At 39.6% G+C, this 27,876-nt stretch overlaps 3 protein-coding genes across 3 annotated transcripts; all 3 read left to right on the forward strand.

The window, feature by feature from the left end:
• Positions 1-2,394: 2,394 nt before the first annotated feature.
• Positions 2,395-3,568, forward strand: LOC135704576 (serine protease 52-like). The gene is made up of 2 exons (XM_065226037.1): positions 2,395-3,248; positions 3,308-3,568. The coding sequence occupies exons 1-2, from the start codon at positions 2,699-2,701 to the stop codon at positions 3,535-3,537; spliced, it is 780 nt and encodes a 259-aa protein (XP_065082109.1). The 5' UTR covers positions 2,395-2,698; the 3' UTR covers positions 3,538-3,568.
• Positions 3,569-3,668: 100 nt separating this feature from the next.
• LOC135704592 (uncharacterized) lies at positions 3,669-4,520 on the forward strand. The gene is made up of 3 exons (XM_065226050.1): positions 3,669-3,898; positions 3,960-4,077; positions 4,139-4,520. The coding sequence occupies exons 1-3, from the start codon at positions 3,757-3,759 to the stop codon at positions 4,518-4,520; spliced, it is 642 nt and encodes a 213-aa protein (XP_065082122.1). The 5' UTR covers positions 3,669-3,756.
• A 12,986-nt stretch (positions 4,521-17,506) lies between these two features.
• On the forward strand, positions 17,507-27,362 carry Sardh (Sarcosine dehydrogenase). Its single transcript, XM_065226088.1, has 7 exons — positions 17,507-17,728; positions 24,473-25,722; positions 25,782-25,979; positions 26,042-26,184; positions 26,240-26,345; positions 26,408-26,998; positions 27,061-27,362. The coding sequence occupies exons 1-7, from the start codon at positions 17,578-17,580 to the stop codon at positions 27,319-27,321; spliced, it is 2,700 nt and encodes an 899-aa protein (XP_065082160.1). The 5' UTR covers positions 17,507-17,577; the 3' UTR covers positions 27,322-27,362.
• Positions 27,363-27,876: the final 514 nt, after the last annotated feature.

A 27,876-nucleotide genomic window follows, 5' to 3' on the forward strand; every position in this document is an offset into this window, starting at 1 on the left:
GCATGCTTATAAACATACAAACATTAAAAGAGCGTCGTGAATATGCAATGGTTTCGTTTGTAAATGATATCGTTTCGCAGCGCATTAACTCAGCAGAACTTTTATCAAAATTAAATTTTTATGTACCTACTCGACAACTCAGAAATCGAAATTTATTTGCCGTAACCCATCATCGCACAAATTATGCAAAATTTGGGCCATTAAATCGCATGATGGCGTCTTACAATCAATACTGCGAAACCATTGACTTTTCAATGTCTCGGCATAAACTAAAACAATATTTTAACTCCATACGGAATCATAACTCGTAGGAAGTAAAAATATAATAGCTGACAATATATTTTTTAATATTCTTAAGAAAAACAAATTTGTATATGTATTTGTACTAGTCTACATCGGTTGATGAAATAAATAAACTAAACTAAACTAAACTATTATCGGCAACTCGAAATCAACCCCATTTTGTAGTGCGTATGCTTTATTTGAAGAAAAATGTAGCATTACTGGATTGCTCGATCGTTCAAATATAATCAGATTGAAGCTGAAAGGCTAAACAATCGTTTGCACACATTCAGGGAAGTGCGTTGATGGGAAAACATAGTGAAATTAACGTTTAAATTTTGGTTGCCGAAAACAGTCAATGGGTGCCGAAGCCAACATTTACCCTATAATGGTTTTTTGGAAGTAAACCTTACAAATAATGGGTTGTTAAGAACCATTACCGTTCCAAATTATTGTTTTCTCCATACATCTTCGGAAAGAAAACTATATTAGAACCTTTTTACTTATGGGTTGAGAACTTTAATGGCAATGGTTATAGTAGTCAGCAAGGTCCATGGATGGGTTTGTAACATCGATCAACTTAATGTGGATTATATCGCGAATAGGTTGCCTGTAAATTAATGATTACCAATTCGCGATATATTCCACGTAAAGTTGATCGACAATACAAAACCATCCATGGACCTTACTGACTTCCATAACCATTACCATTAAAATTCATTGATTGTTTGCAAAATTGTTTAATTTCAATCTAATTTCATGCAAATTGCTTGTTAGAATGGGCACCGACCACCCGACATGAATGATCATGCAAATTACAAAGGAATTTCTGATCAAAGCACAAAACTGACATCTGCCGCCGTTCGCGGAAAATATGTATCCTAGCCCAGGGGTGGGATGTGGCTGTCAAATACGAACAATCGTTGCCTACCTCGTATAACTGGTTCCAAACGTAAACAAGCCATAAGAAACCTACATGATTTGTTTACGTTTCGAACCAATTTTATACAAGAATGATCAGTAGGCTGATTTGACAGCACGTCTCCCTCCAGTCCTAACCACGAAAACGCGTACAAAATTTATGAGTTGATTCGTGTCTAATCTGTATCGGACCTAAGAGAAGAGGTGACAATACGGGGGCGAAAATGAACCACTTTTCTGTCAAACGTGAACCAGCTCCTGATTGGCCGATTTCATGAGCGTAAGATAGAGATAGAGATAGAAATAAAAGAGGAAGAAGCCAATTGTCACCTCTTCCTCTTAGTGTCGGACAAATTATTTTTATCTAGATAAAACATTTCTATGGTTTTAACGCTGCACATTTGAATCTGCCGTTATGGATTCTCGATCAAGATTTAAGTTTAAGTTTCATGTCGGTTTGTCGGTGGAATGGGTTGGGTTCCCACATGAATTTGAACTTATCACCGCTGCGATTGCAGTGCCACGGTTGCCTATTGGACTTAGATTTGTAAATTGGCAAAATGGTAAACATTGCGGGAGAGGATGGTCACGACGTCATAACACTCGAAAGAAACTTTGCGAAATATGAAGTATAGCAAATCCTAGCTATGTTTGCATGATGATTGTGTTTGATTGTATTCTTTTGTAAAGTCTCCGGGAAATATCGGGCCTAATTACGGGTGTCACTACACGGTGATAAGGAAGTGATACTCATAATAAGAGCCGTGATTGCCGTGCAAATCAAATGGGAATCACTTCACCGTGACGACAAGTCACAAGTTTTCACCGTGAAGTGACATCCGTAATAAGCCCCATCAGCAGGCGTTTTGTATTTTTATGGTACGTCCTTACTTGGAAACGGGCTAACACTCACCAGAAGGCTGCTTTTTCATGGTATACAGTGTGTTAATAAAATAATCAATTAATTATCGCTACATTCAGTGGAAAAACATTCATACATTTTGGTTCATACAGAAATTCTATAATCCAAATTAAATTTCCTATACAAACACTGATTGAAACAAACGTTATGATGCCACTATGAGCGCGCTTAAGCGTACGAACGAAGCGAATCGTGCGAAGCCGACTGAAAGGCGAGTTAAAAATCAGCTGCACCAATACGTACAGCCCATCAATTCCACACCTTGTATAGACAAGGTTGAGCTGATCAGGAGTTTGGTGTTTGAACACTATCGCCATCTGTTGCGTGCATTGTCCACCATAGTGTGGTCAACACATGGCGATAGTGCTTTGCTATGTCTGATTGTCTATGTTTTATATTTCAACAGTCGTAAAAAATCTAAGGCGAACAATGTACTAAAATTGAAAAGACGCATCTGTGTCACTTGATAATTCATACATGTAAACCAAACTAATACAAGAAATAAAGATCATTTAAAGTCAAAAAAAAAACTAAGACAAACAGTTCCACTCCAGCATTGATACTGATAACGTGATGAAGCTCGTGTTACTGTCGCTTTGCTTCTGGCTTAGCTGTGTGCTCCAAATTTCTGCCGATCTGAACGATTCTTGTGGACAACGGGAAGATTCCAGCTGGAAATGGCACGTGCAGCTTTTGAATATACAACTAACGGAACAGGACTTAAACTGCGGAGGAACTCTCCTGAATAAATTGTTCGTCACAACGACGGCTCACTGTCTGTACAATCTAAATGGCGATCAATTGGATATTGGTCAGTTGCGAATCATATTTCCCGATGGAGAATACCGGTCAATTAGAAGAACTTTTCAACCCAAGCCATTTGATATTGAAAATATATCCAATGATTTTGTTTTGCTACTACTAGACCGGGAAGTAAGTTACAACTATTTGGTTGCCCCCATTTGTTTGCCAAAGGTATATGAGATTCAAGTTCAGGACGTACATACTCCAGTGTTAACGAGTGGGTCTCTGTCAGTCAACCGTGAGGATACCTGTCTCAACGATACCAATATTCTGTTTGGAATGGTCTACATGGATGCCATTTGCTTAGGAACATTCGATCGTAACTTGTTGTAAATGCTTTCTTCTCTGAGATGATAATGATGCAAATTTTGATTTCAGGATCGCACAAATATCATCGCAATGCTGGAAGTGGAATTTTCGCAAAGCGTAGCTCAAAGTGGTACTTGGTTGGACTTGTAATGTATACCACAGGGCCCACAAAGATTCGCATCACTTACATCGGTGGCATCCACCTGCAAAGGTACCTCACCTGGATCAAGAGAACAATGGACCATTATTCACAAGCTCCGAGCATCATCGAAAAAAGTTCGAATTGTTCATTTCGGTGAAAACATTTCATTAGGGCGAAACTGCTTTTGTAAAAAAATCACTCCTCTACTTTCGGATGTCGTTACTTTGCATGTGTGAGCTTATATTCGCGGGAAATCGACGGTTAAAGCCATTGTTTACAAGGGCAATTTCGCCCTTTTGAAATGTTGACACCGATTTGATAAAACCGCAACATTTTGTCCACGTTTCATTATTTGATTTTAGAATGTCAAACATATATGCGTGAATCGAACCTACCGTTCAAAGAACACCATCCGATAGTTAACCTTGTGGATGCTACTTCTCCGCGGACCCTCTGTCATGGCGCATTAATCAGCCCTCGATTCGTCCTGACAACCACGCGATGCGCTGAGAAAACAAGTAGACATGTGCAATTATCTTCCTTTAAATTATTTAACAAAACCAAAATCGCTTTTCATAGAAAGAGTCTTCATCCACTACGGTGCCCACAACAGTTCGGATTGGTTTGCAAACGCGAGAGATCATATCGAACCCATGGATAACAAAATTGCCCTGATCGAACTCGATCGGGATGTTAAGTAAATCGAACGCTTCAACAATCGTATAGAACACCACCACATAAGTATTGCACATTTTTAGGGACTCTACAAACGTTTTAGTTTGTCTGTATTCGAGCATCTCCCGCCAGGACGCCGTCAACTATACGACCCGGATAGCGCATACCGATTCATTTGTCCGCCTTGAAGGAATACGAGTTCAGTATCAGATCAATACACCATTGCGTGTGCTGTACTACTGTTCGCGCTATCTTCATCATGGTCACTTCACCAGCCCTGGCGATGTACTCGTCATCAAAAATGAGGATGAACGATTCTATCGGGTGATGGGTGTGTTGGAGAATGAGTTGGATTGTAAGCCATTCGATTATTTCTATGAACGAGAGAAAGCGGTGCAGGCGATTAATGTCGAAATCTATCTTCCATGGATCGAAGACGTTGTTTGGGGGGAGATAACTAACTAAATGACCTAATGAAGAATAATAAATAAAATATTATTAACTATAATAAGCCTTTCTAGACAAGGAAATATTTGGTAAAACAAATCCTCTAAATCTATGAAGTAAACTGAACTGAAGAATCTTGATCTTTCTCGCCAATAGACACAGATTTGAAGAACTTGTTTTATCTTTCACCATGCCACCAAAACGCCCGAAAAAGCAGCATCTAATGATGCTCCCACTTCCGAAATTCCAATGAGTAATCAATTGCATATGCTTACTGATAATGAGAATAAGTCTGAGATTTGAGGTGTTATGAGTGGGCTTCGGAAGTCTTACTATATTCGGCGATGCAAGAATTAAAAAAAAATCACGTATCGTCCTAACTTTGGTTCTACTGGTCCAAATGTTGAGTTTTTTTTTAATAAGTTGTTGTTATTACAACGACCAACGAGCCTATTGTTGTTACGATCAGTTTTACTGCATATGGGTAATGGCTCTAATGTTGGCCTATGGATCTAAGATTGGGCCCATCGCAAAAAATCTGCTATTTATCTAAATAAAATTGATGAACGCGTCATTGGGACGGTACTGATGGATATTTTTGGTCGCTTTTGAAAATTTAGTCGATTGCTGAATTTATGTATGGGCCCAAATTAGGGGAATTTAGGCCGTCAAAAAAGATAGAAATGTGAAAAAAATCCTGGAAAAAAGGTCTAAATAGGGTAGATTGACAGATGAAAATGTGCAAGACAACGGCACCAATTTCGTCAACAATCATTGTTAATCATTTTCATAACAACCACATGTAATAGCGAATTATTCGTTTATTATCGGGGTTAACACCAGTTCCAACCCAGTGCGAAACCGAACTGTTTGTCAGTGTGAACCTCAACCTGAGCTAGGTTTTAAAAACAAACGAGCAAACTGACGTTTGTCAGAAAACAAGCAGACCCAATCTTGATACCCGATCCAGGTTGGAACTGAATAATAAACGAATTACTTATAGTCTCAGCCACCTCAGTTAGGAGCACATCTGCACACTAAGATTTTTTTACAGTATTGACCAATGCACGGAATGAACTGCATGAACAAATTTGACGTTTGAGCGGTGCCGTGTTTACTTAAAATGAACACATGAATAATACTCGCGCAACATTTTAAAATGGCCTATCAACTTATGTACACAAAACTTGTTAGGCGTTTTTCCTGCGAACCGAAGTACGCCCATGCAAACCAACAACACCATCGGTTAGGGTAAATTCTCCCCTTCCCGATAGTGGTCTGGTTTGCGTGAGTGTTCTTCGGTTCGCGAGAAAAGGGCCTAACAAGTTGTTTATAAAAGTTGATAGGACCTTTTCTAAAGTTACGCAAGCATTGCATCATGTGTTCATTTTTAGTAAACACGACACCGCGCATAAGTCAAATTTTTTCGTGAGTTCATTCCATGCATTGGTCAATACTGTAATTTTTTACCGAATATGGAACAGCTGAACATTCGGTAATCTATTCGGTATTTTTTGTTTTACAGTGCGTTCTGTAAATTTGACTTCGATCATATGAGCTGTCAAAATTTGCTGAAACGCATTGCAAATTTAACTGAATGATTGGTAAAATAAACAAAAAAGCTTTCTGTCAGATTTTTACCGAAATTCAGTAAAAAAAATTACTGGTTAAAATTTACAATTTGTTCAGCAAAAACTACCGATTGAATTGTAGCTGGTTTTTATCGATTTTTTTTCTTTTCTTTTTCCAAATTTGGTGTGAATAATAACATGGTTCATTTGAATTGTTTTTTTTACATTTATTAATCCATGATGATTTTAATCAGTTTTTAAACTTTATCAGTTTCAAAATTTCTTAATTGTTTCGATCAATTGATGCTTCTCGTAAATTTCTCTCCCGTGGTAGTAACATAGAGGTAACTCTAAGACCACTGGGTCCCCAAGAAAATCATTATTATTTTTGGCTCACTCAGTACCAGAACAACGGTCCCAAGCAGTCCCAAGCTATTTCACTCACCCCTGCATGTTCTGCATGAATCCACACACCCCTGATGTTATCTGTCAAACTTTCATAGTGAATCAAAACAAACATAGTGTAGTAATAGAATTTCAACTAGAATAGGGTACGTTAATCGTTTGCTTGGGACCAATAGGCTACTAAAGTGGTGAGCCAATTTAAAATCGTTAGTTTCGTATTGATTGTTGGTAGTAAGGTTTCCTACGCCTTGAAAAATTGCAGAGGGAAACAAGAGAAATTGCTTGTCTTCTGGCTTGCAGCTTATGTTGAAAGCAGCGAAGCACTCACACAGCAATCGGAAACAATACTTGGCATCTTTCTTGATGGAAGCAGACCATCCCTTCCATGCAATGCATCCCTCCGAAGTATCTTCCGTTAAATTTCCTTTTAGGTATAAAAGTGGGACTTCACCGTTTGGCACCGTGTTGAAATCATTCTGAAGATCCATCTACAAAGTACAATGAAAAAAAATGTATTTTAATTTTACTTACGGAAAAGATCTCTTGCTCCTCCATCAAGAGCTCCAATTTGTTTTGATGTCTTCCATTTTTTAACACTTACTTTAACTGCGCACTTAAACTACGGAGAACTGCGCAATATTCAATTCAATTTTAAAATGGTGGAAAAATGTTGAGTTTGGCAGTACAGACAATTTACAAACCGTTCGGTACTTTTTACAGTCTGGTTTGTAAAAGACTGTTTTTACAGTACATTCGTCAATTTTTGACAGTATTGCGGGATTTCAGGCATTTACAGTTTCGATCAGTAATGTTTATATACAGTTTTCGGTAATTTTCTGCAAATTACAGATATGCAGTTTTTCTTATTGCTGGAAAGTGGTAAAACATCAAATTTTACCAAACATTCGGTAAAAATTACATTTTACAGACCAAATTCAGCAAAAAAAAGTACCGAACAAAATTTATGAATTTTGGTGTGTGAGACTTCCTGACTCCAATAGTGTCGGCACGCTTAAGGCCCACGCACATTAGATCCGGATCGGACGCGTTGCGGCAAAGTGACAGCTAAATCTATTGTCTAACTGTCAAATTTACGTCAACGCAACGCAAACGGATCTAATGTGGGTGGGCCTTTACCGATTGCAATTACGCGGGCAGGGAATGATCGCACGTGACATACAGAAAAAACTCTACAAGCACTTCACTACTACCTCTTTTGTTTCTTTAATTACTCCCTTCTTCTCTCACTTTCTTATAATCTATCTGACCTGTTTTCTTCGTCGGGGCTCCTCGCAACACCTCCACCACGTGTCTTCAATCGTCGACCGCTTGTCCGCTGTCGACGTTCGCTTCCTCTCCACTTCACCAGAGCACCAGATTACACGTCCTGGGCCAAGGAGTTGGTGACGTGCTCGGGCCGGCAGGCAGCGACAGTGTAACCAACCGGTGGAAACTAACGATTTTAAATTGGCTCACTACTTGTAACATTTTAAGTTTTATGATGTAATACAAAGCTACTATAAAACAACATTCATAAAACCCTGGTCAAGGCTACTTTGCCATTGATGCATCCACCAAAACCTCATTAAACCTCATCTGTCTAGTTGGCCCTTCCTGGAGAAGGTTCTGAAGGGTATATTTTCGAAGCTCTTCAAGATTAGCTTACTGCAAAAAGGTTGTATGACGAACGTATTGAGAACCATTTGAAACCCGTATTTAAGCTACAATAAAAGCTATTTGGCAACAATAAAACCTTTTTCAAGCCATTTTCCCTAGCCGCACGCTATGTCTGAAGGCACTTTTTTTGCAACATTCATGTACCTCAGATTTTTCTTCACAGGATGTTAGTATTGATCCTAACAATCAAATCTGTGATGGTTTTAAAATATTTCATCTTGGGTTTTTTGAGAACAAGTGTTTTGAAGTTTACAAAGCCGATTATGAAGGCGTATATGGACTATTGACCATACAACTATTACGAATTGAACAAATGCAGTCAAATTAGGTTCAAAAGTTGATTGCATTAATCCAAATGGCATTAAAGAAGTTTTCTTTGACTCCAAGTAAGATCCATATTGATTTTGTCGACTTTGTAATAAATCAATTAATATTTGTTCGTAGCACAATATCTTGCTTAATTTCTCTTCCCTCATAAAATTAAAAGAGAAAGAAGCGAGCAGGACAGTCCGAGACAGCCACGTAATCATAGTAGGCATTAATTTTCGTCCAATTTCAAGTGTTTTTTTATGGATGTATCTTGTAGAAAATTAAAAAAGTAGAAGGGTCTGTGCCTAGGGGTACGAACGAAAGCTTGCCGTAGGACCGCTAGTGGACGGAACAAATGTGTAGAGCAGTTAGCCCAAGGTACAATAAATTTTGGTTTTATGAGGGTTCTGTAGACTATAATTTAGACTTGTAGAATGCTATAAAACCTCGACGAATGTTACTTGGGAGTTCTTTTAATTGATCGGTCATCTATTATCTTAACTCTTTGGCCCTGAGAAGAGCTAAAGTTGTTCATGATTTAACCTCAAAAACCGTACAGAGTGCTTCTCTGTCGCTTCAAAGCGTAGATGATATCGATGACCGCTTACGCTTGGCGTGTTCAGTGTAGGTGACAGCATCGCGGATCTCATTTTCCAGGAACACCTTGAGCACACCTCGTAGATCCGACCGGAGATACGTTTGCCACCGCCACGGCAAACCAGACGACGGATGGTGGTTATCTTGAAGAACTTTGCGATGACGCTTGGCGCCTTCTTTACCAAGAATTTTTCCTCCTTTGCCACGACCAGTCAGTGTTGCTTGTTAGGTAGAAGAGTGGACTACCTAACCTTGAACCACCTTCCTACTGCTGCTATTGATACTTCTGCTGCCTACTCACCATGCCGTCCGAAGCGAAAATGAGTTGAGGCTAGACAGCAGCGCTCAGGTAGAAGCAGAATGACCAAGTGGTACTCGACGGCTGGGTTTGAGAAGAACGTTTATTTCACGAAGAAACAGTGATAAAATTATCACTTTTCATTCGTACATTGGACAATGCTTGACATTACCACTTTTTCAATAGTTTCTTGTTGAAAACGATCAGTCGGGAGCAATGCTATTGATGCGTAGAAATATTTCTGATCGATTGGTGATAAAATGATTGAAATTGGTCCAGGGGCAGCTGAGTTATTAATGTCCAAAATCTTTCATAATTTTGTTACATGTTCCATTTTCGGTTTTCACAAAGTGTACCCCCATATAGAAATCACATACGTAGTCCTACGTCAAAAATCTCATGAAGAAAATAGAGAGCTCGCTTGTCGTGCTTCGAAAAGTGACTGTAAAAAAAATGAAGCCACTTTAGGAGCGACGATCGTTGAAAGATTTTTACCGGAATTCAATAAAGGAGATAGTAGGTATCCGAAAGTTTTGTGTCTTGTACTCAGCAGCTGGTGAAGGTGGTATTTACCACTAAATCATCCTGAGGGGCGGAAAATTAGCTTGGATTTTTAAAAATAAATAGATTTGTTTGACTCGATAATACAGGAATGAAACTCACATGAGGTTAGTTACTCTTGTCCAGTGAGTTTAGGTAGCCCTCACCTTGAATTACTACAGAGTTGCTAGTCCATGGAAATTTTCAGGAAGGTTCAGCGACCTTCTAGGAAATTCTGCGAATTATAGGGAACTGGTGTGAATTTTAGGAAAGTAATGCAAACTTTAAATAATTTCCTCCAATGAAGCAGACAAATTCAACAACTTTCAGATAAGATGTGCTTCAATCTTCAGAGAAGCTTTTTAAACTTCAGGAAAATTATGCCAACTTCAGGGACGTTTTGTGAGCTTCTGGAGAGTTCAATGTCGTTCTGGTAAGTTTTACGAACTTCAAGAGAGTTTTGTGAAGTTCTTTAAAAGTGAAGAAATTTTGGCAAACTTTAGGATGGTATGTGAACCACAGGGAAAATTAAATAACATTAGGAAAGTACTATGAAGTTTAAGAAATATCTGAGAATTTCAGGTAAAAATGCCAAAGTTAGATACGTTCAAATAACATCAAGAAAGTTTGAAGAATTTTATCGAAGTTCAAATCAAGGAAAAACAGGGCTTTGAATTTGGATGTAACTTCTATTGACTGTTTCATCGGGTCGTTGGTGGAACAACTCCCACTCTATGTCTTAGAAAACAGGTATAGTAGAAAGAATTGCTTGTGATATCTCTTTCTCTTTTACGCTTCCCTTATGAAATGTGATCGAGGACATGAGCAAGGTAAAAATGAGAGTTCGCCACCTAAAAAAATATCGTGAGTACGACTCACGCATGTTACATTGCCGATTACCGGTATAAAAAGGGACCATTTTATGAAAATTGAGGTTCACAAATATCCAGAAGCAAGATGTTAACAAGAAGTTCAAACCAAACTCGACAGTCAAAAATGTGCGGGTTGTACATATTTGTTAGAAAAAAAAAAAAACACCGCAGAAAAACAAAATCATACAAATTTGCAAATTATGTCTGACGCAGGTTTCTCCTAGGAAACGTCATGCATGTAGTGGAAACCACTTATTCACCAAAAGCAGGCAAAAAACAAGCCAAGTTCAGTCCGCATCGTGCTCTCTTGCCGTGCGGAGCTATTTGCTTTTTGCTTAAGGAAGTGTTACTACTACCTAAAGCTACAACAAATTTAAACAGCACTTTTCAGTGCTCAACCTGTAAAAATTTTCTACCTTGTTCAACTCCTCTTATTCCTCTTCGATCCTTGTTTGGACCCTACCCGAGGTAATCCTTCTTGGATATCGATTTGGAAAATTCCTCTTCGATCCTTCAGATTCTTATAGTAATCTGCTTGGAAGTCGATTTGGATAAAAAATTTACTGCCGCCATGGCGCCTAAACGCAAAAGAAAGGGGCAAACTCTTGACCCCCCTTCTGAAGAAATTAATTTGAGTAATCAATTTGATTTGCTCACGGATGATGAGAATGATCCATCATCCAAGAAAAATTCTAGTAAACTTTCCCGGCTTAATGCCAAGAAGGAAAAGATTCCCCCTATTGTGATAACCACTACCGATTTCCATGCTCTTCGCATGGAACTTTTGAATTTCGTGAAAGTTAAGTTTTCACTACAAATTGGACGTCGGGGTGAATGCCGTGTATTGGCTGAAACCTTGGACGGATTTAAATGTCTTCTCAAGTATCTTACTGAGAAGAAGCACAAATTTTTTACTTACGACACCAAAACTGAACGTGTGTTCAAGGTTGTCATGAAAGGACTGCCCAGTGGTGAATCCCTGGATCAGATCAAAGATGAACTGGCAAAATTACTTGGAGTTGTGCCACTCCAAGTAATCAAAATGAAAATGAAATCCCGTCCTGGCGATTCGCGCAACGGGATTTCTAATGATTTTTATTTAGTTCACTTCAAGTCTAGTGAACTAAACAACCTTAAGGCCTTAGAAAAAGCTAGCCTTATGCTCCATGTCCGAGTGAAGTGGGAACACTTCAGGAAGACTGGAGGAAATTTTCAAAACCTCACTCAGTGCCGTAAGTGCCAGGGATGGGGTCACGGAACTAAAAATTGCTACATGCCAGCTAAATGCATGAATTGTGGTGATTCCTCTCACGCAAAGGACGACTGTCCTGTGAAGGAAGATCCTAAGAAATTTAAATGTTCAAATTGTGGTGAAAACCACAAATCCAATTTTTGGGAATGTAAGACTCGCAAAGCGATCCTACAATCTCGTTCTAACCGACAGGTAGGAAACGCTCCACGTTTCCGACCAGGTATAAATTCCTCTGCTGTTAACAACGGTCAGCGAGGAACAAATTCTACATTCGTACCCGTAGGTACAAATATCACCCCTGCTTCAAATGTTTCATCTGTACCTACTCCCCTCGCTGCTAACAATGTTCAGCGAGTTAATGGAGCTACCTATGCTGCTATTGCAGCGGGTAGAAATCAAAATACTAACCAACGTTCTAACGGAAATTTTGACAATTTTGACTTAGGAAGCATTACTGCTCCTAAAATGGAATTTTTACAGAATTCATTAATTGACATGATTTCTGATATGTTTAAATCTAACTCCATGTTTGATGCTATTCAAACTGGAGTAAAATTTGCTAATAATATTGTCATGACTTTAAAATTCAGTAATGGATTTTAAAGCATTAAACATTTTAAATTGGAATGCTCGATCTCTTAAAGATAATGAAGACGAGCTATTTAATTTTTTGAGAGTTCATAACGTGCATATTGCCGTTATAACTGAAACGTTCCTTAAACCTGACCATAAGGTTAAGAAGGACGTAAATTACTTGATTTATAGAAATGATCGTCTTGATGGACCCTGTGGTGGCGTTGCCATCATTATTCATAGACGAATCAAGCATAAAATTCTTTCTTCATTTGAAACCAAAGTTTTTGAAACTTTGGGAGTTTCTGTTGAAACAAAATTTGGACAACTTACGTTTATAGCTGCCTATTTGCCATTCCAATGCGTAGGCCAGCAAAAGAATTTTCTCAAGGGTGACCTCCAGAAACTTACCCGTCATAGGTCTAAATTCTTCATTATTGGTGATTTTAATGCAAAACACCGCTCATGGAATAATGCTCAAAGCAATTCCAATGGTAATATTCTGTTTGATGATTGTTCTGCAGGTTATTACACTATTCAATATCCAAACAGCCCAACATGCTTTTCTTCTGCAAGAAATCCCTCAACTATTGATTTGGTCTTAACTGATTCATGTCATCTTTGTAGCCAATTGGTTACCCATGCTGACTTCGGTTCTGATCACCTTCCAGTAACTTTTGAAATATCCCAAGAAATAATTTCTAATCCCAACAGCTTTACTTTCAATTACCATAGGGCTGATTGGGAGCAATATCGAACATTTATGGAATATAACTTCGATCCAAACATTCCTTTGCAAACCAAAGATGAAATTAATTATGCTCTTGAATCTCTGACTACTTCTATAGTTGAAGCAAGAGCTGCCTCAGTACCAAAATGCGAGGTTAAATTCGATTCAATTATAATAGACGATGATCTTCAGCTCTTGATCCGTCTTAAAAATGTCCGTAGGAGACAATTTCAAAGAACACGCGATCCTGCCATGAAAGTTATCTGGCGGGATTTGCAAAAACAAATTAAAAAGCGATTCTCTGCCCTGAGGAACAAAACTTTTGAAAATAATGTTTCTAAATTAGACCCGAGTTCCAAACCCTTTTGGAAACTCACAAAAATTTTGAAAAAACCTCAAAAGCCAATTCCAGCGCTTAAAGAAGGTGGTAAAATTTTGATCACAAATTTGGAAAAAGCTCAGAAACTTGCTAAGCAATTCGAGAGTTCCCATAATTTCAGTTTGGGTCTTACTAGTCCTATTGAGAATCAGGTTGCTCGGGATTTTCGGAATATTTTCTCTCGGGAAAATATTTTTGATGATTCCTGGGGGACTGATTTGGACGAAGTAAGGTCTATAACTAAAAAGTTTCAAAATATGAAAGCTCCAGGTGATGATGGAATTTTCTATATCCTCATCAAAAAACTCCCAGAGAGTACCTTGTCTTTCCTGGTAAAATTATTTAACAGATGTTTCCATTTGGCATACTTTCCTGATAAATGGAAAAATGCAAAAGTTGTTCCAATTTTGAAGCCGGATAAAAATCCAGCTGAAGCTTCTAGCTACCGTCCAATAAGTTTGCTTTCTTCAATAAGTAAACTTTTTGAAAAAATAATTTTGAATAGAATGATGCTTCACATCAATACGAACTCAATTTTTGCAGATGAGCAGTTTGGATTTCGCCATGGGCATTCAACTACTCATCAACTCTTAAGAGTTACCAATTTAATTCGTTCAAACAAATCTGAAGGCCACTCAACTGGAGTTGCTCTTCTAGACATAGAAAAAGCATTCGACAGTGTTTGGCATGAAGGTTTGATTGCTAAATTGAAAAAGTTTAATTTTCCACTTTACATTATGAAATTAGTTCAAAATTATTTAACTGACAGAACTCTGCAGGTAAATTATCAAAATTCCAAATCTAATCGACTACCTGTTAGAGCAGGAGTTCCTCAGGGTAGCATTCTTGGGCCTATATTGTATAACATTTTCACTTCGGACCTCCCTGATTTGCCTCAGGGTTGCCACAAATCTTTGTTCGCTGATGACACAGGCATTTCCGCTAAAGGAAGAAGTCTTCGTGTTATTTGCAGCAGACTTCAGAAAAGTTTAGATATTTTCTCTTCTTATTTACAAAAATGGAAGATTTCTCCCAACGCTTCCAAAACTCAACTTATAATATTTCCACATAAGCCCAGGGCTTCCTTTTTGAAACCTAGTAGTAGTCACATAGTCACTATGAACGGAGTTCCAATTTCCTGGTCAAACCAAGTGAAATATCTTGGATTAATACTTGACCATAAATTAACTTTTAAAGACCACATTGAGGGCATTCAAGCCAAATGTAACAAATATATAAAATGTTTGTATCCTCTTATAAACAGGAAATCCAAACTTTGCCTGACGAATAAACTTCTAATATTTAAACAAGTTTTTAGACCGGCCATGCTTTACGCTGTGCCAATATGGTCTAGTTGTTGCACTACCAGGAAAAAAGCACTTCAAAGGATTCAGAACAAAATTCTGAAGATGATTTTGAAGTTGCCTCCCTGGTACAGTACTACCGAAGTACATAGAATTTCGAATGTTGAGACTTTAGCACAAATGTCCAACAAAATAATTAATAATTTCCGGCAAAAATCGTTACAATCCTCAATTGCAACGATTAATTCCCTTTATACTTAGATAAGATTTAGTTTTAGTTATTTAGTTTTAAGCTATCAATTGTTATACTGACATGCAGGTTTAAAAAAACCTGTTTAAAATACTGAATTGCCAAGACAGGAACAATGTAAAAACACTTAGATATATATCATAACAATTAAGGCTGGTAAGTTACTGTAGTAACTGGAGCACCTAGGTTAAAAATGAAATGTAATTTATTTTGAATTTGGAACAAATAAAGAGTTAAAAAAAAAAAAAAAAAAAATACAAGCCAAGTTTGTTTTTGTAAACATCGCAGGAAGACCATTGGGTTTAAATTTGAAACAGTAGGAAAAAAAATTCTAAGATTTCTCACGAAGATTTACTCAGCTTTAAGAAAGATCTTAATTTGAGTGCTAGTAGGGTCAGTGTGTAACAGTTATCTTTATAAATTTATATTTTTCATAACTTTACACTATACTTTTGTTATATTACAGACGCTAAAAATAGGCCAAACGTATGAGACATACCAGTTGTCAAACAATCAAGCCCGGCCTCAAATCAGCTATAAGGAAAGACAACGCAATTGCATGGCTGCCGACTCGGCATACGCAATTTGGATTCGCTGGTCACCATTGTAGGTGCTTGGTAAACGCCATTGCCTGATAAACGTGCAGTTTTTCAAGCATGAAATTTTTAACATCAGCTTACGAAAAACACACCGCTGATTTTTTGATATGTTGTGTAAAAGAGCCTAATTTTTAAAGGAAAAATATATAAAAAAATACATTGAGCCCTCATTCTACAAACCATGAAAACTATAATAAACGAGTACAATAAATGTTTTTCAAAATAAAATCCCAGTTTTTAATAGTATTATTTTAATTACCTTTCATTTAATATTTTGATCTTTGAAATCAGCCCAGTGGCTCAAAAGTTATAAATAAAAAAAAAAAAGCATTTAAAAATATTAAAAAAAAACGATTTTTTGGACTACTCTAACGATGAAATGGTCACCCTGATGACACAAAATAAAACAAAAATCTGAGAACCACTATATCGTTTTGCAATGGAATGGCTGAATAATAGTAAATTTAGAGACTAAACCATTGTTTAATTATTTGATTAATTTAACATTATGAGATCAAAGCTACGATATTTTACGGTAACAAAGAGGGAATCTTACTGTACCAGAATTTTGACAACTTTAGTCCCATTTTGAATCATTTTCAGCCGAATTTGTTTCGATCCGTAACAGTTTTGTATCATCAATAGTTCGTATACGGTTTTGTAAACGACTAAGTATACTTCAAAACACTTTTTCTCTAAAAACCCAAGATGAAATATTTTAAAACCATCACAGATTTGATTGTTAGGATCAATGCTAACATCCTGTGAAGAAAAATATGAGGTACATGAATGTTGTAAAAAAAGTGCCTTCAAACATAGCAGTTTAGCGCCAAACGAAATGTTATTATTACTGATGACTTCCAAATTTATTTACCTTTCCGTACGTACCGTTAGATATGATAAAGAGAATCCAATCGCTGAGATATTGTCAAAAGTCTAACTCTGCTTCTTGATGCCAAACTCGGCCTACGGATTCTAAACTCGGCCTAACGCATTGAAATGCCATTGAAAGGCCAATAAATCACTTCGGCCTATCGGATGAAGATAAAAATTGATTCGTTCGGAGCGCTTCTTTTGTTTTTGGGAATAATGGGTTCAAACCATATCATATCACACGTTCTTATTGACTTCGTTCGGTAGCTTATTAACTAAAGTATCGTTCTTCTTCTTTTTCTTCGCATTTTAAGCTCATTAAAAATTGCTTAATCATTCAAAATGTAGGTTAGTACCATTTAAACCTACATAGATTTTGACCATGTGCATCAACAAAACACCTAAATAGATGAATGATTCACGTAAATAAACTTCTACCGAGTTCAACGAATCCACACATGACGCTCCACACGCGGCTTATCTCCATTATTGTTTCAGTTTCACATCCTTGCGCAGAAAGGTTCACCAAAACGGATAACCTCCACCTCATCCGAACGACGACGAAGAGAACAGCAATGAACGCCTCGGACGCGTCCTGACCGGCCTATCAGCTACGGTAAAAAAAAAGAGGTTCGCAAACAGCACTACGAGGTACGAAACGTGGCTTATCAAAACGATTAATAAGAACTCATCCAATCCTATACCGATGTATAGTTGAGGATCGGCTAACTGCGAGGCGAGGTGGGATCAGTTTAAGATTGAATTTTGCGAAGATCGGTCGTGCTTTGGAAGTTTGAATTTGAGTGGCAATTTTTAAGTACAAATTAGTTAACATAAGTAGCAACCATGTTTCGGTTTAGCAAACGTAGTTTTGCAAAGTTCAAAGAACAGGTTACCACCCGAGGATCGTTGATAGGAAGGATTAGCAGTGAACTACCCAAGCGTAGTTTGTCTTCGGGATCTAGTCTGCCGGAAAGTGCGGACGTAGTGATTATCGGTTAGTATTGATAAGGTGGGCCTAAGTTCCCCACAGTGAAGAGTCTAGGTTTTAAATGTGGTCCAACCATGCTTTACTGCACGTAGCCTTATTTAGAACACAAGGAAACATCCTCTTGGTGTGTTCCGGTGTCCCATGATGCAAGATCAACCAGTGATATCTAATCAATATGGTAGATGTACCAGTTATGACTGTACTGCCTATAATCGCATTTCAGTCCTATGTGGATTTTCGTCAATTTTAAGACAATAACGCTATCCACTATCAATTGGCATCTACTTTCATATTATGTGATAAACCTACGGACTTTGATCATGAACAATGTGAAAACAACATCAAGTCAGTTTGTCCCATCAAGCAAAGTAATCGCATATCAGACCCATCCTGAAATTCAATCATCCAGAGGTCAAGCTACAGTTCTGCTTTTTTGAATCGCAGTATTTTTCGTTAATATAACAATACATGCAGGGCTGGAAAGCGCCTCAGAGCGTTTGCAAAGCAACTTTGTGCATGAATCTCACAACACTCGACAAAGAGTGTGTGGTTCTCCCATTTGCTTCTCACACTCTTTTCCAGCTAAACTTTGAGAAAGCGATCCACACAATAAACGGTACACTCTGTGCGGCGCAGGGAGCGAATACAGTCGAAATTCGCTGGTCGCTCGGCCCAACTTACGAATTTGATTCGCTAGTTGGGCCAACTGACAGAAGGCTAAAATTTGTTGAGGGGTGTGCGCATCCTTTGTTGAAAAGATTTCACAAAAAGCGGATTGAAGCAAGTTGCTTGAAGCAGAGTGGAAAAAGCAAATCAATAAGTACACAATTTTTGTTTTTTGTATTCTTCTAGAATTTTAAATGAAACTCAAATGTTTCAAGCAAATACCATTTGTTAACATTCATTACATATGATTCGCAGTCCTAACCGCATATGCTTACCCCCTGGAAGAATTTATGATCGATTGTCAAATCCAATTTGACATGAGATTTTGACATCCAGATGCTTTTTAATTGGGTCATGGCCCAACCAACGCAGGCCCAACTAAAAAGCAGCCCAAGTATTAAAAGCCCAACCAGCGAATAATACAGTCAAAATTCGCTCGTTTCGCTATGTTTAGGTGGGCTACGTTTTAGTTAAACTCCCGTTAGTTGGGCTGTAGCCCACCTAAATCAAAGCCAAACGTCATTTTTTACAGTGCTAATTATTTTCCGAGGGGCTCATGTATGAACAATTTGGATAGTTGCTAAAGGATTGTGAATCACAATTTGTGATGATAATAAACAATCGATGTATCCCTCAACCAATTTTCAGCTTGACAGCTCAGCCCAACTAACGAAAATCTTTCACTAAGTGGGCTACAGGTTTAGCCCAATGAGGGAAAGTTGACTGTACAAGCAGCGCTAATGTCTTCTTCGAGTTCTTTGCAGACTATGCTTACCACGACTGCATGCATAGAGGATGAAGAAGTGCATAACGAAGAAGAATATTTCCATTTTGCTAGGTTTCCCATTTGCAACCCTACACTGAGTGTCACTCTTTGCGACGGAGCCGTCCGTCGGAGCGATGGCTACACATTGAGCACATCGTTATTTCTGGGTGTGTGTTTGTCTTCTCTCCTCCGCTGCTTTAAACTTACGCAGGGTGAAATAAAAGCAAACTTTGTGTTTGCTTGATTCTCACTTTGTTTACTTCAGAAAATCAGTACATTGCGCGCATTGAGTGATCATATGACAGACCTGTGCTTCACGATTGACAGAGGGGGGCAACACATCTAAATCTCAATTCTAGATGCTCAAAAAATCTCACACTAGCGAATCAATCTTCGAAAAATCATCTTTCATTTCTCGCATCTACTTGCATCGTGCTTCATCTTTTTGCAGGAAATCTTCAAAATCGACTTAAATCTTCCTTCTATCTGCTCAGCGTGCTTACGATAGCCACAGCAAAACACAATCTTTTCTGCATCGTAGATAGAGTCGCCTCCCTCGCGATTGACCAGTATTTCTCAATTGGCGTTAGTTTCGGAATATTGACCGAATTCATCTCCTTGGGATGCACTGTGACGCCATGTTCGCTTACCACTGTCTGCTGGAATTTAAGTAGTGGTAGCCCAACAAAAAATTTGAGTTGATCAACAGCTGAAAAAGCTATTTTTTAGCTGTAGAAGCTTGTTTTATCCCTGAATAAGCTCTTATTCAACATTCAATGTTTGTTGGGAGCTTACCAATTCCGGCTAGAATAGGCAATCCACCTCAAGCTGCTCCAGAAAAGGCAGTTTAGTCTCTTCCGTAGGTACTCCTCTTGGTAAATTTGCTGGTTCATGATCCCAGAAGTAACGAAAGTTTCGCTTTTCAGCCCACACGCTATTTCAAAACTAACCAAATTTGGGTAGAATCCACCCAGATTGGTCAAAACTGAACCTACCCAAAAATGGATAAACTATGTTGGGAGTTACAAGTTGACAAATGAACAAAGTCGATCGGATTCATGTCAATGTAGTCCATTTCAGTGCTAACATTTGAAAACGGCGCAAAAGCCATTTGTAAACAAATGGTTTGTGGGCCCTTTACTCGCTACCCGAAGAACGCCCACGCAAACCAACAGCATCGTCAGGAAGGGGAAAATTTCCCCTACCCGATGTTGCTGTTGTGTCGCGTGGGTGTACTTCAAGTAGTGAGTAAAGGGCCCACAAACCATTTGTTTACAAATGGCTTTTGTGCCGTTTTCAAATGTTAGCACTGATTTGTCAACTGGTGAAACACAACAAAACGATTTTTTTTTGGTTCACCTAGCTGTTTTTTTTTAGTGTACCTGATGCACCCGGTACTAGAGCAAAAGACAGCAATTTGTACCAGAACAGGTGTCAAAAGTGACACAGACAGCACAACTGCCAGCAAAAGCGCCATAGTTCATAAGCTCCAGGGCCCTTGAACATCATATATTGGCGTTGACGGCGACTCTGTAGCTCTTTACTCCTATGAGAAAATCCATAAGCAAACGTCAGACTGTGCGTGAAACATGGTGGACTTTGTACTATCCTTTCACTCCACTGAAAATTCCCATATGAAACTGTCTATATTTGCTGGAAGAGCAAATTTTTCGACGGTGCCGTCATCGCCAATTTGGATTGTCCCCAGGAGGATTGTCCGCAGGAGGATTGTTCGAAGAACGATTGTACCCAGGAAGATTGTTCGAATAAGGATTGTCCGCAGGAAGATTGTTCAAAGGAGGATTGTCCACAGGAAGTTTGCTCGGGAGAAGGTTGTTCGAAGGATTGTTCGGAGGAGGATTGTCCGCAAGAAGATTGTTCGGGAGAAGATTGTACGAAGGAGAATTGTCCGCAGGAAGATTGTTCTGAGGAGGATTGTTCGAAGGAGGATTATCAGCAGGATTGTCCGCAGGAATATTGTCCGCTACCGACGAGTCGAGGAGAAAGATTATCCGGAGGAAGAGGATTGTCCGCGGGAGGATTGTTCGAAAGAGGATTGTTCGAAGAAGGATTGTCCGCAGGAGAATTGTCCACAGGAAGATTGTTTGGAGGAGGATTGTCCGCAGGAGGATTGTTCGAAGGAGGATTGTCCGCAGGAAGATTGTTCAGAATAAGATTCTCCACAGGACGATTGTGCGCAGGAAGATAGTTCGGAAGAGGATTGTCCGTAGGAGGATTGTCCACAGGAAGATTGTTCGAAAGAGGGTTGTCCGCAGAAGGATTGTTCGAAAGAGGATTGTCCGCACGAAGATTATTTGGAGGAAGAGAATTGTCCACAGCAGTGATGGAAAAGTTCATCAAAGTTCCCTATGACTCGCGAACTTTTCCCTTGGTGAACTTCGTGAAATATCGCGAACTTTTCCAACACTGGTCCGCAGGAAGATTGATCAGAGGAAGATTGTCCACTGGACGATTGTCCGCAGGAAGATAGTTCCAGGTGATGTCTGATGTTTTGGATATAAAAGCAGAATTTTATGGATAAATTTGATGGGGATACAGGATGCATCCGAATGTATCGTTCCCCCTGGAACATATAAAGAGCTTCAGAGTTCCGGATAATCTTCTTCCTCCACGTACTCCTTGACTCTTCGGTAGCAGACAATTCTCCTTCAAACAATCCTCATGTGGACAATCATCCTTTGAACAATCTTCCCGCGGACAATCATCTGACTGGCGGGATCTGGTCCATTCGGTCCTCGCTACACAAGGATCGTACCTGGGTCCGCCTTGCATGATTTCTAGTTGGACCCCCAAAAATTAAGTGATAAAACTGATTCCATTTTGATCAACATCAACAATGACATTAATCCTAGCTCTGAAGTTCAGGTTAGGAAAAAAGTTAGGTTAAAACAAAACGTCAGCTATTGTTGGTAAACAAACCGACAGCATTGTTGACAGCATTCCCCCATGCACTCAAAAATATAACTACCCACAAATCTAAAAAACCTACTACTGCGTGCACTTCCATTCTATAACCGAGAACCATGATTTTTCGATAAATTCCTTGCACGCTATTGGTCCTGACCTTTGGGTCCATGGCCTGAACACTATTGATTTGAATTGTTACGCACATGGATTCTATGTGCCTCACATGGTGATATCAATAACTTTGCACAGCATAGGTCAATGTTCTACAATATTCTACTTTATCGACTTCTAATTTACCAACTCTAAAATTGAATCGACAAATATATAAACAAAGCTCCAAGAGGGCAGAGCTTACACATGCCTTTTTAATGGGTCTGATTTGGGATTTGATCCTTGACTGTTGGGCTGTGCTGCTGCTGTTGTCTTTGTTCGATCTCACTGTTACACGTTTGTTCTCAAATATGAGGCTGGTTGATAAATATGAAGTCACAAGTCATGTTTTCATCACATCGCATTGAAATGCAAAACACTTTACATCCATCTGTTTTGAACAGTAGTGTGATTCAATGTGCAATATAGGGGAAATGTAGGTAATGTCGGCCTACATGTCCCTAATTTGGGCCCATCGCTAAAAGTCTGCTATTTATCAATTTTATCTAGATGAACGCGTTATTGGGACGTTACTAATGTATATTTTTGGTTGCTATTGAAAATTTAGTTGATTGTTGAATTTATGTATGGGCCGACATTACCTGCATTTCCCCTACTTGAATAGATAGTGAAAGATTTTCATTTCAAAGTTTACAATAGAAACTAACGTGTACTTCGATCAGACATGTGGAATGTTTTGAGTGTACTGTGATTCTATACAATCTTAACTTGATTCAGTGAAATTTTGAAAAAAAAAATATTCATTACCATGGAAAAATTTATAATTCAATTTTCTCGTCCGACCGCTATGAGGCAGATACAATCGCGTCATCTGCCGCTCAAAGGTAAATGTTTCGAACGAATTTGATAGCAAAGATTACATCCTCAGAAGAAAGGTTTGCGTTGCTTCCACCTTCGCTCAAGCGCAGCGCTACCATAGAGGTAACTCTAAGACTAGAAGGTCCCGAAATAACGTGCGCAACTTTTTGGCTCAGCTCTGGTACTCTCTTCGGTCCCAAGCTAATCGATTCACCCCTCGAAACATAGGAAAAACCAATAACCCCTCATTTTATCTGTCAAACTTTCATAGCGAATCAAAACAAACATTGCGTAGTACTAGAATTTTGACTAGAATGGGGCACGTTAATCGTTTGCTTGGGACCAATAGGCTAGTCAAGTAGTGAGCCAATTTAAAATCGTCAGTTTCGAATTGATTGTTGGCGCTACTGTATCTGTCGCTTGGATTCTGGCAAAGTTGCCAGTCTTCTTGATATGATGTCTTTGAAAATGAGCAAATACACAAACCTTTCTTCTGAGGATATAATCTTTGCTATCAAATTCGTTCGAAGCATTTACCTTTGAGAGGCAGATGACGCAATTGTACCTGCCTCATAGCGGTTGTACGAGAAAATTGAAGAGTTGCCAGTCTTCTTGATATGTTGTCTTCGACTAAAATTAGAGCGATGTAAGTGAAATTCAATAATTTCCCGTCGTAATTCGCCAAAATCTATAGGTAAACTTCAAAACATTGCCGTGACCTATAAACCTTCATAAATCGTCACTATTTTTGCACATACTCATAGTTTTAGGGTTATGAATCAACCTGGAGGGTGGCCTTTAAGAAATCTAACACATTTTTCAAAATTAATCACCCAAATGTTCATGTGAATGAACATGAGCATGAATAATATGTGTAATTTAATTTCACAGGAGACTTAAAAGCAAAAGTCAATAACAAATGTGTGAAAATTGTTGAGTTATTTAAGCTTCCGTTCAATCCTTAACATCCAATAGGGTTGCAAGTTCGTCATCCTGCTTTAGATTTCAGTTTCAATAAGATTGTATTTCAATTACGTAGCGAATAAAAAAATCAATAATAATAATAATACAATAATAATACAAAACCCTGATTAGCAAACCGTATGCCCGTAGCAAAATTATTAGTTAGCGGTTTCAATTTCGATAACCTTGGCGAAGTTTCAACGTCCATGTTGTAGAACGCGGATTGACGTTAGTTCGCTAACTCAACCGGATTATCTATCGTTAGTGCTAGCAGCACCCTGCCACGAAAGGTCACATCCCTTATCAAGCGAACCTCTCTTCGATTATCTCATGCAGGCTACGATCCGACTAGTTGTTTGCAAACAACTCCCAATTACACTGTTTTCAAACATTGAAATCATTGCTGTGTTTTCTCATCACTGCTTTTTGTTTTCTTCACAATTCTTACCGTTGAACAGGAGGTGGATCAGCTGGATGCAATACGCTGTATCAGCTAACGAAGCGAGGCATCCGAGCTGTTTTGCTGGAAAAGGCAAAGCTAACTGCGGGAACCACATGGCATACGGCGGGGCTGGTGTGGCGCTTGCGGCCCAACGATGTGGAGATCAAACTGCTGGCAGCTACTCGTAACCTGCTGATGAGCTTGGAGGAAGAAACCGGGTACAATTCGGGATGGATCAACAACGGTGGGCTGTTCATCTCTCACTCCGACGAACGTCTGGATGAATATAAGCGATTGGCCACACTTGGAAAGTGTTTTGGGATTGAAAGCCAAATTCTAACACCGCATGAAGCTCAGCAGGTATTCCCATTGCTTGATCCGGAGTCCTTCACCGGGGCTCTGTATTCTCCGGGAGACGGAGTTGTCGATCCTGCGATGATGTGTACAGCTCTGACGAAAGCTGCTTCAGCGAATGGAGGAACTGTAGTGGAGGATTGCTCGGCTAGTAAGATCGTCACAGGAGAGAATCTACTGGGAGTTAAAGATGTTAGAGGTGTGGTCACTAACAAGGGAACGATCCGGACCAACACGGTTGTGAACGCAACTGGCGTATGGGGAAGAGATCTTATCGAACCATTAGGTATCCATCTACCACTAATTCCTATGAAGCATGCTTACGTCGTTTCGGAAACGATGGACGGCATTCACCAAATGCTTCCGAATGTCCGAGACCATGACTACTCGATATATTTCCGCATCCAAGGAAAGTCCATCTGCATGGGAGGTTACGAGAATAACCCGGTTTTGCTCAACCGAATTCCGGAAGATTTCCATTTCGGATTGTATGATTTGGATTACTCGGTGTTTGATACCCACATTCAGGGTGCGGTAAAGCTTTGCCCAGAATTTGGCACGGCGGGTATTAAGAGTACGATATGTGGTCCGGAATCGTTTACACCCGATCATAAACCATTGATGGGCCCGGACCCCTTGATCAATGGGCTGTTCCACAACTGTGGTTTCAATTCGGCTGGCATGATGCTGGGTGGCGGATGTGCCGAGCAACTGGCCCAATGGATCATTCACGACAGACCGGACCTGCACATGTTTGCGTACGACGTTCGACGGTTCACCCCGAAGCAGAAGAAAGCGCTGAACTGGGCCACCGAGAGAAGTCATGAAGCGTATGCCAAGAACTACAGTATTGTGTTTCCCCATGACGAACCGCTCGCTGGCAGAAACTTTACCGTGGATCCGTTCCACAAGGTAAGGTCCTCATTGTTCTAAAGATTGGGTGTGATTAACACATAAGGTCTGCTTTACAGCAAATGATCCAACATGGAGCCGTGATGGAGGAACGACATGGTTGGGAACGACCGGGATACTTCCTACCTGAGGATACTGTAGTCGTTCAACCGTACGACTGGTATGGATTCTACGATTATCCTAAGAACACAAATACCAACTATGAGGAAGCGTTGAAGAAGGACTACTCTTTTGGTTTCCCGGAACATCATGATTTGGTTTGTGGACATTTGTGTAGACCTTAGCTTAACGCGATAACCCGTTTACCGTTCCATCACAGATTGGAGAAGAAGCGTTGACTTGTCGGCAGGAGGCAGCCGTTTTCAACCTGAGTTATTTCAGCAAGCTGTTCCTTACCGGCAGTCAGGCCAAGGAAGCCGCTGAGTGGATCTTTACTGGGGATTTGAATAAGCCCGTCAATAAGTAAGTAGTGATGATCCCAATCAACGGATACAGTAACCAATGATTGATTTTTCAGGACTGTCTACACTTGCGCCTTAAACAAACGTGGTGGCGTTGAAGCTGATGTCACTGTTAGCGTTGTCGAATCTGGCCAAGGTGAACTGCACGATCCTATCTTTAAGGTAACGTATTTCGTGGGGAATCAAGTTGTACAACGAAGATTTAACATCGTATACATCCACAGGGACGTGGCTACTATATTGTAGCTGGTGGAGCATCTGCCTATCATACCAAGTCGCACATCTGGTCCACAATCCAGGAGAAGGCCCTACGTGCGGTAGTTACCGATCATACCGAAGAATTGGGCGTATTGTCCATCCAAGGACCAAAGAGCCGAGAGATCCTTCAAAAGATCACCGATTTCGATCTCAACGATGAAGAGCTCCTTCCACCGAATTCCACTGCCATTTTGAGCATCCAAATCAACCCTTTCTATAAGTGCAACGTGCGAGTTCTGCGAGTGAGCTTCGTCGGAGAGTTGGGATACGAGTTGCACATCCCGGAGGAGAGCTGCAACGATGTGTACAATGTACTGATGAAGGCCGGGTATAAGGAAGGACTCCGGAACGCCGGTTATCGTGCGCTGTACTCGTTGAGCAGCGAAAAGGGCTACCATCTGTGGGGATACGATTTGCGATCGGATGACACACCGGTCGAAGCGAATCTCGGATTCACCTGTAGGAAGCGTGGCGATTACCAAGGACGAGCCGCTATCGAGAGACAACTGGAACATGGTGTGAACAGGAAGTTGGCCTTCTTCACTCTCAACGAACAGGTACCTAATACATTCGAGTGGAGATTTGAAAGATCGTCTAATTGAAATTACATTCTACTAAGGTTCCGATTTGGGGATTGGAAGCTGTATACCGAAACGGAGAGATTGTAGGCCATCTGCGGCGAGGCGAATATGGCTACACTCTGCAGAAACCCATTGGACTAGCGTACGTCACTCGCAAGGATGGAGACTTTGTGACCAACGAATACATCAAGAGTGGCCAGTACCAGATAGAAATCATGGGTAAACTCTACGATGCCCAGTGCCATCTCAGAAGCCCATTCGATCCGAAAGGCAAACGGATATTGGGCATTTATAAATAAATTAAAATTGCTTGTGAAACAATTTTACAGCTACTTCTTAATCCTTGCGCTACTATTACGGTTCCCGGTACAGTCCATAAAAATTTATTGCATTTTTGTTCTCGCTCGCCGGTGACAAGTAAGGAAGGTCGAAGGTTTAACATCCGAAATTTATGGCAAGCACTTTTCCCCGTTCGTGAAAGTGAGAAACGATCAACCACAAATTTGTCGAAATTCGATCCCACAACCAACAATGATGCATCCAAGGATAGGAAAGCGAAAGGAAAGATCATCTTCTGTCTATAGTTGAAGTGCCGTGGAAAAGAAAACAAATGGAGGGAAAGAAAGGTTGGCTCAAGTGGACGTGGACCAAACAGAAAAAAAATGGTAATTGGATATCGTCGACGTGAGGCTAGAGATTTTCTCGACTTTGCAAACGCATTTAAGGGATTGGTCTGTTTTCCGTGGAAATCCTAAGGAGTCATTGGAATAACATAATAAATTATCTCTAATTTGTCATCATTTAGTCGCAGCTCATTTCATTCGAGACACGCGACTTTTGAGAGTGAAAACGTT

Source organism: Ochlerotatus camptorhynchus, unplaced genomic scaffold, assembly GCF_037179485.1.
Source record: "Ochlerotatus camptorhynchus isolate MF236.1 unplaced genomic scaffold, CSIRO-AGI_Acam_v1.1 ptg000244l, whole genome shotgun sequence".
NCBI classification, from domain to species: domain Eukaryota; kingdom Metazoa; phylum Arthropoda; class Insecta; order Diptera; family Culicidae; genus Ochlerotatus; species Ochlerotatus camptorhynchus.

What these genes read in the sequence shown, in the direction of transcription:
- Sardh (XM_065226088.1), top strand. Translation starts at nt 17,578, where the DNA reads ATGTTTCGGTTTAGCAAACGTAGTTTTGCAAAGTTCAAAGAACAGGTT. An exon ending in TCCCGGAACATCATGATTTG is followed by an intron (nt 25,980 to 26,041) that starts GTTTGTGGACAT and finishes GTTCCATCACAG; the next exon opens with ATTGGAGAAGAAGCGTTGAC. An exon ending in TCTTCACTCTCAACGAACAG is followed by an intron (nt 26,999 to 27,060) that starts GTACCTAATACA and finishes CATTCTACTAAG; the next exon opens with GTTCCGATTTGGGGATTGGA.
- LOC135704592 (XM_065226050.1), top strand. Translation starts at nt 3,757, where the DNA reads ATGCGTGAATCGAACCTACCGTTCAAAGAACACCATCCGATAGTTAAC. An exon ending in GCGATGCGCTGAGAAAACAA is followed by an intron (nt 3,899 to 3,959) that starts GTAGACATGTGC and finishes CGCTTTTCATAG; the next exon opens with AAAGAGTCTTCATCCACTAC. An exon ending in GAACTCGATCGGGATGTTAA is followed by an intron (nt 4,078 to 4,138) that starts GTAAATCGAACG and finishes GCACATTTTTAG; the next exon opens with GGACTCTACAAACGTTTTAG.
- LOC135704576 (XM_065226037.1), top strand. Translation starts at nt 2,699, where the DNA reads ATGAAGCTCGTGTTACTGTCGCTTTGCTTCTGGCTTAGCTGTGTGCTC. An exon ending in TTGCTTAGGAACATTCGATC is followed by an intron (nt 3,249 to 3,307) that starts GTAACTTGTTGT and finishes TTTTGATTTCAG; the next exon opens with GATCGCACAAATATCATCGC.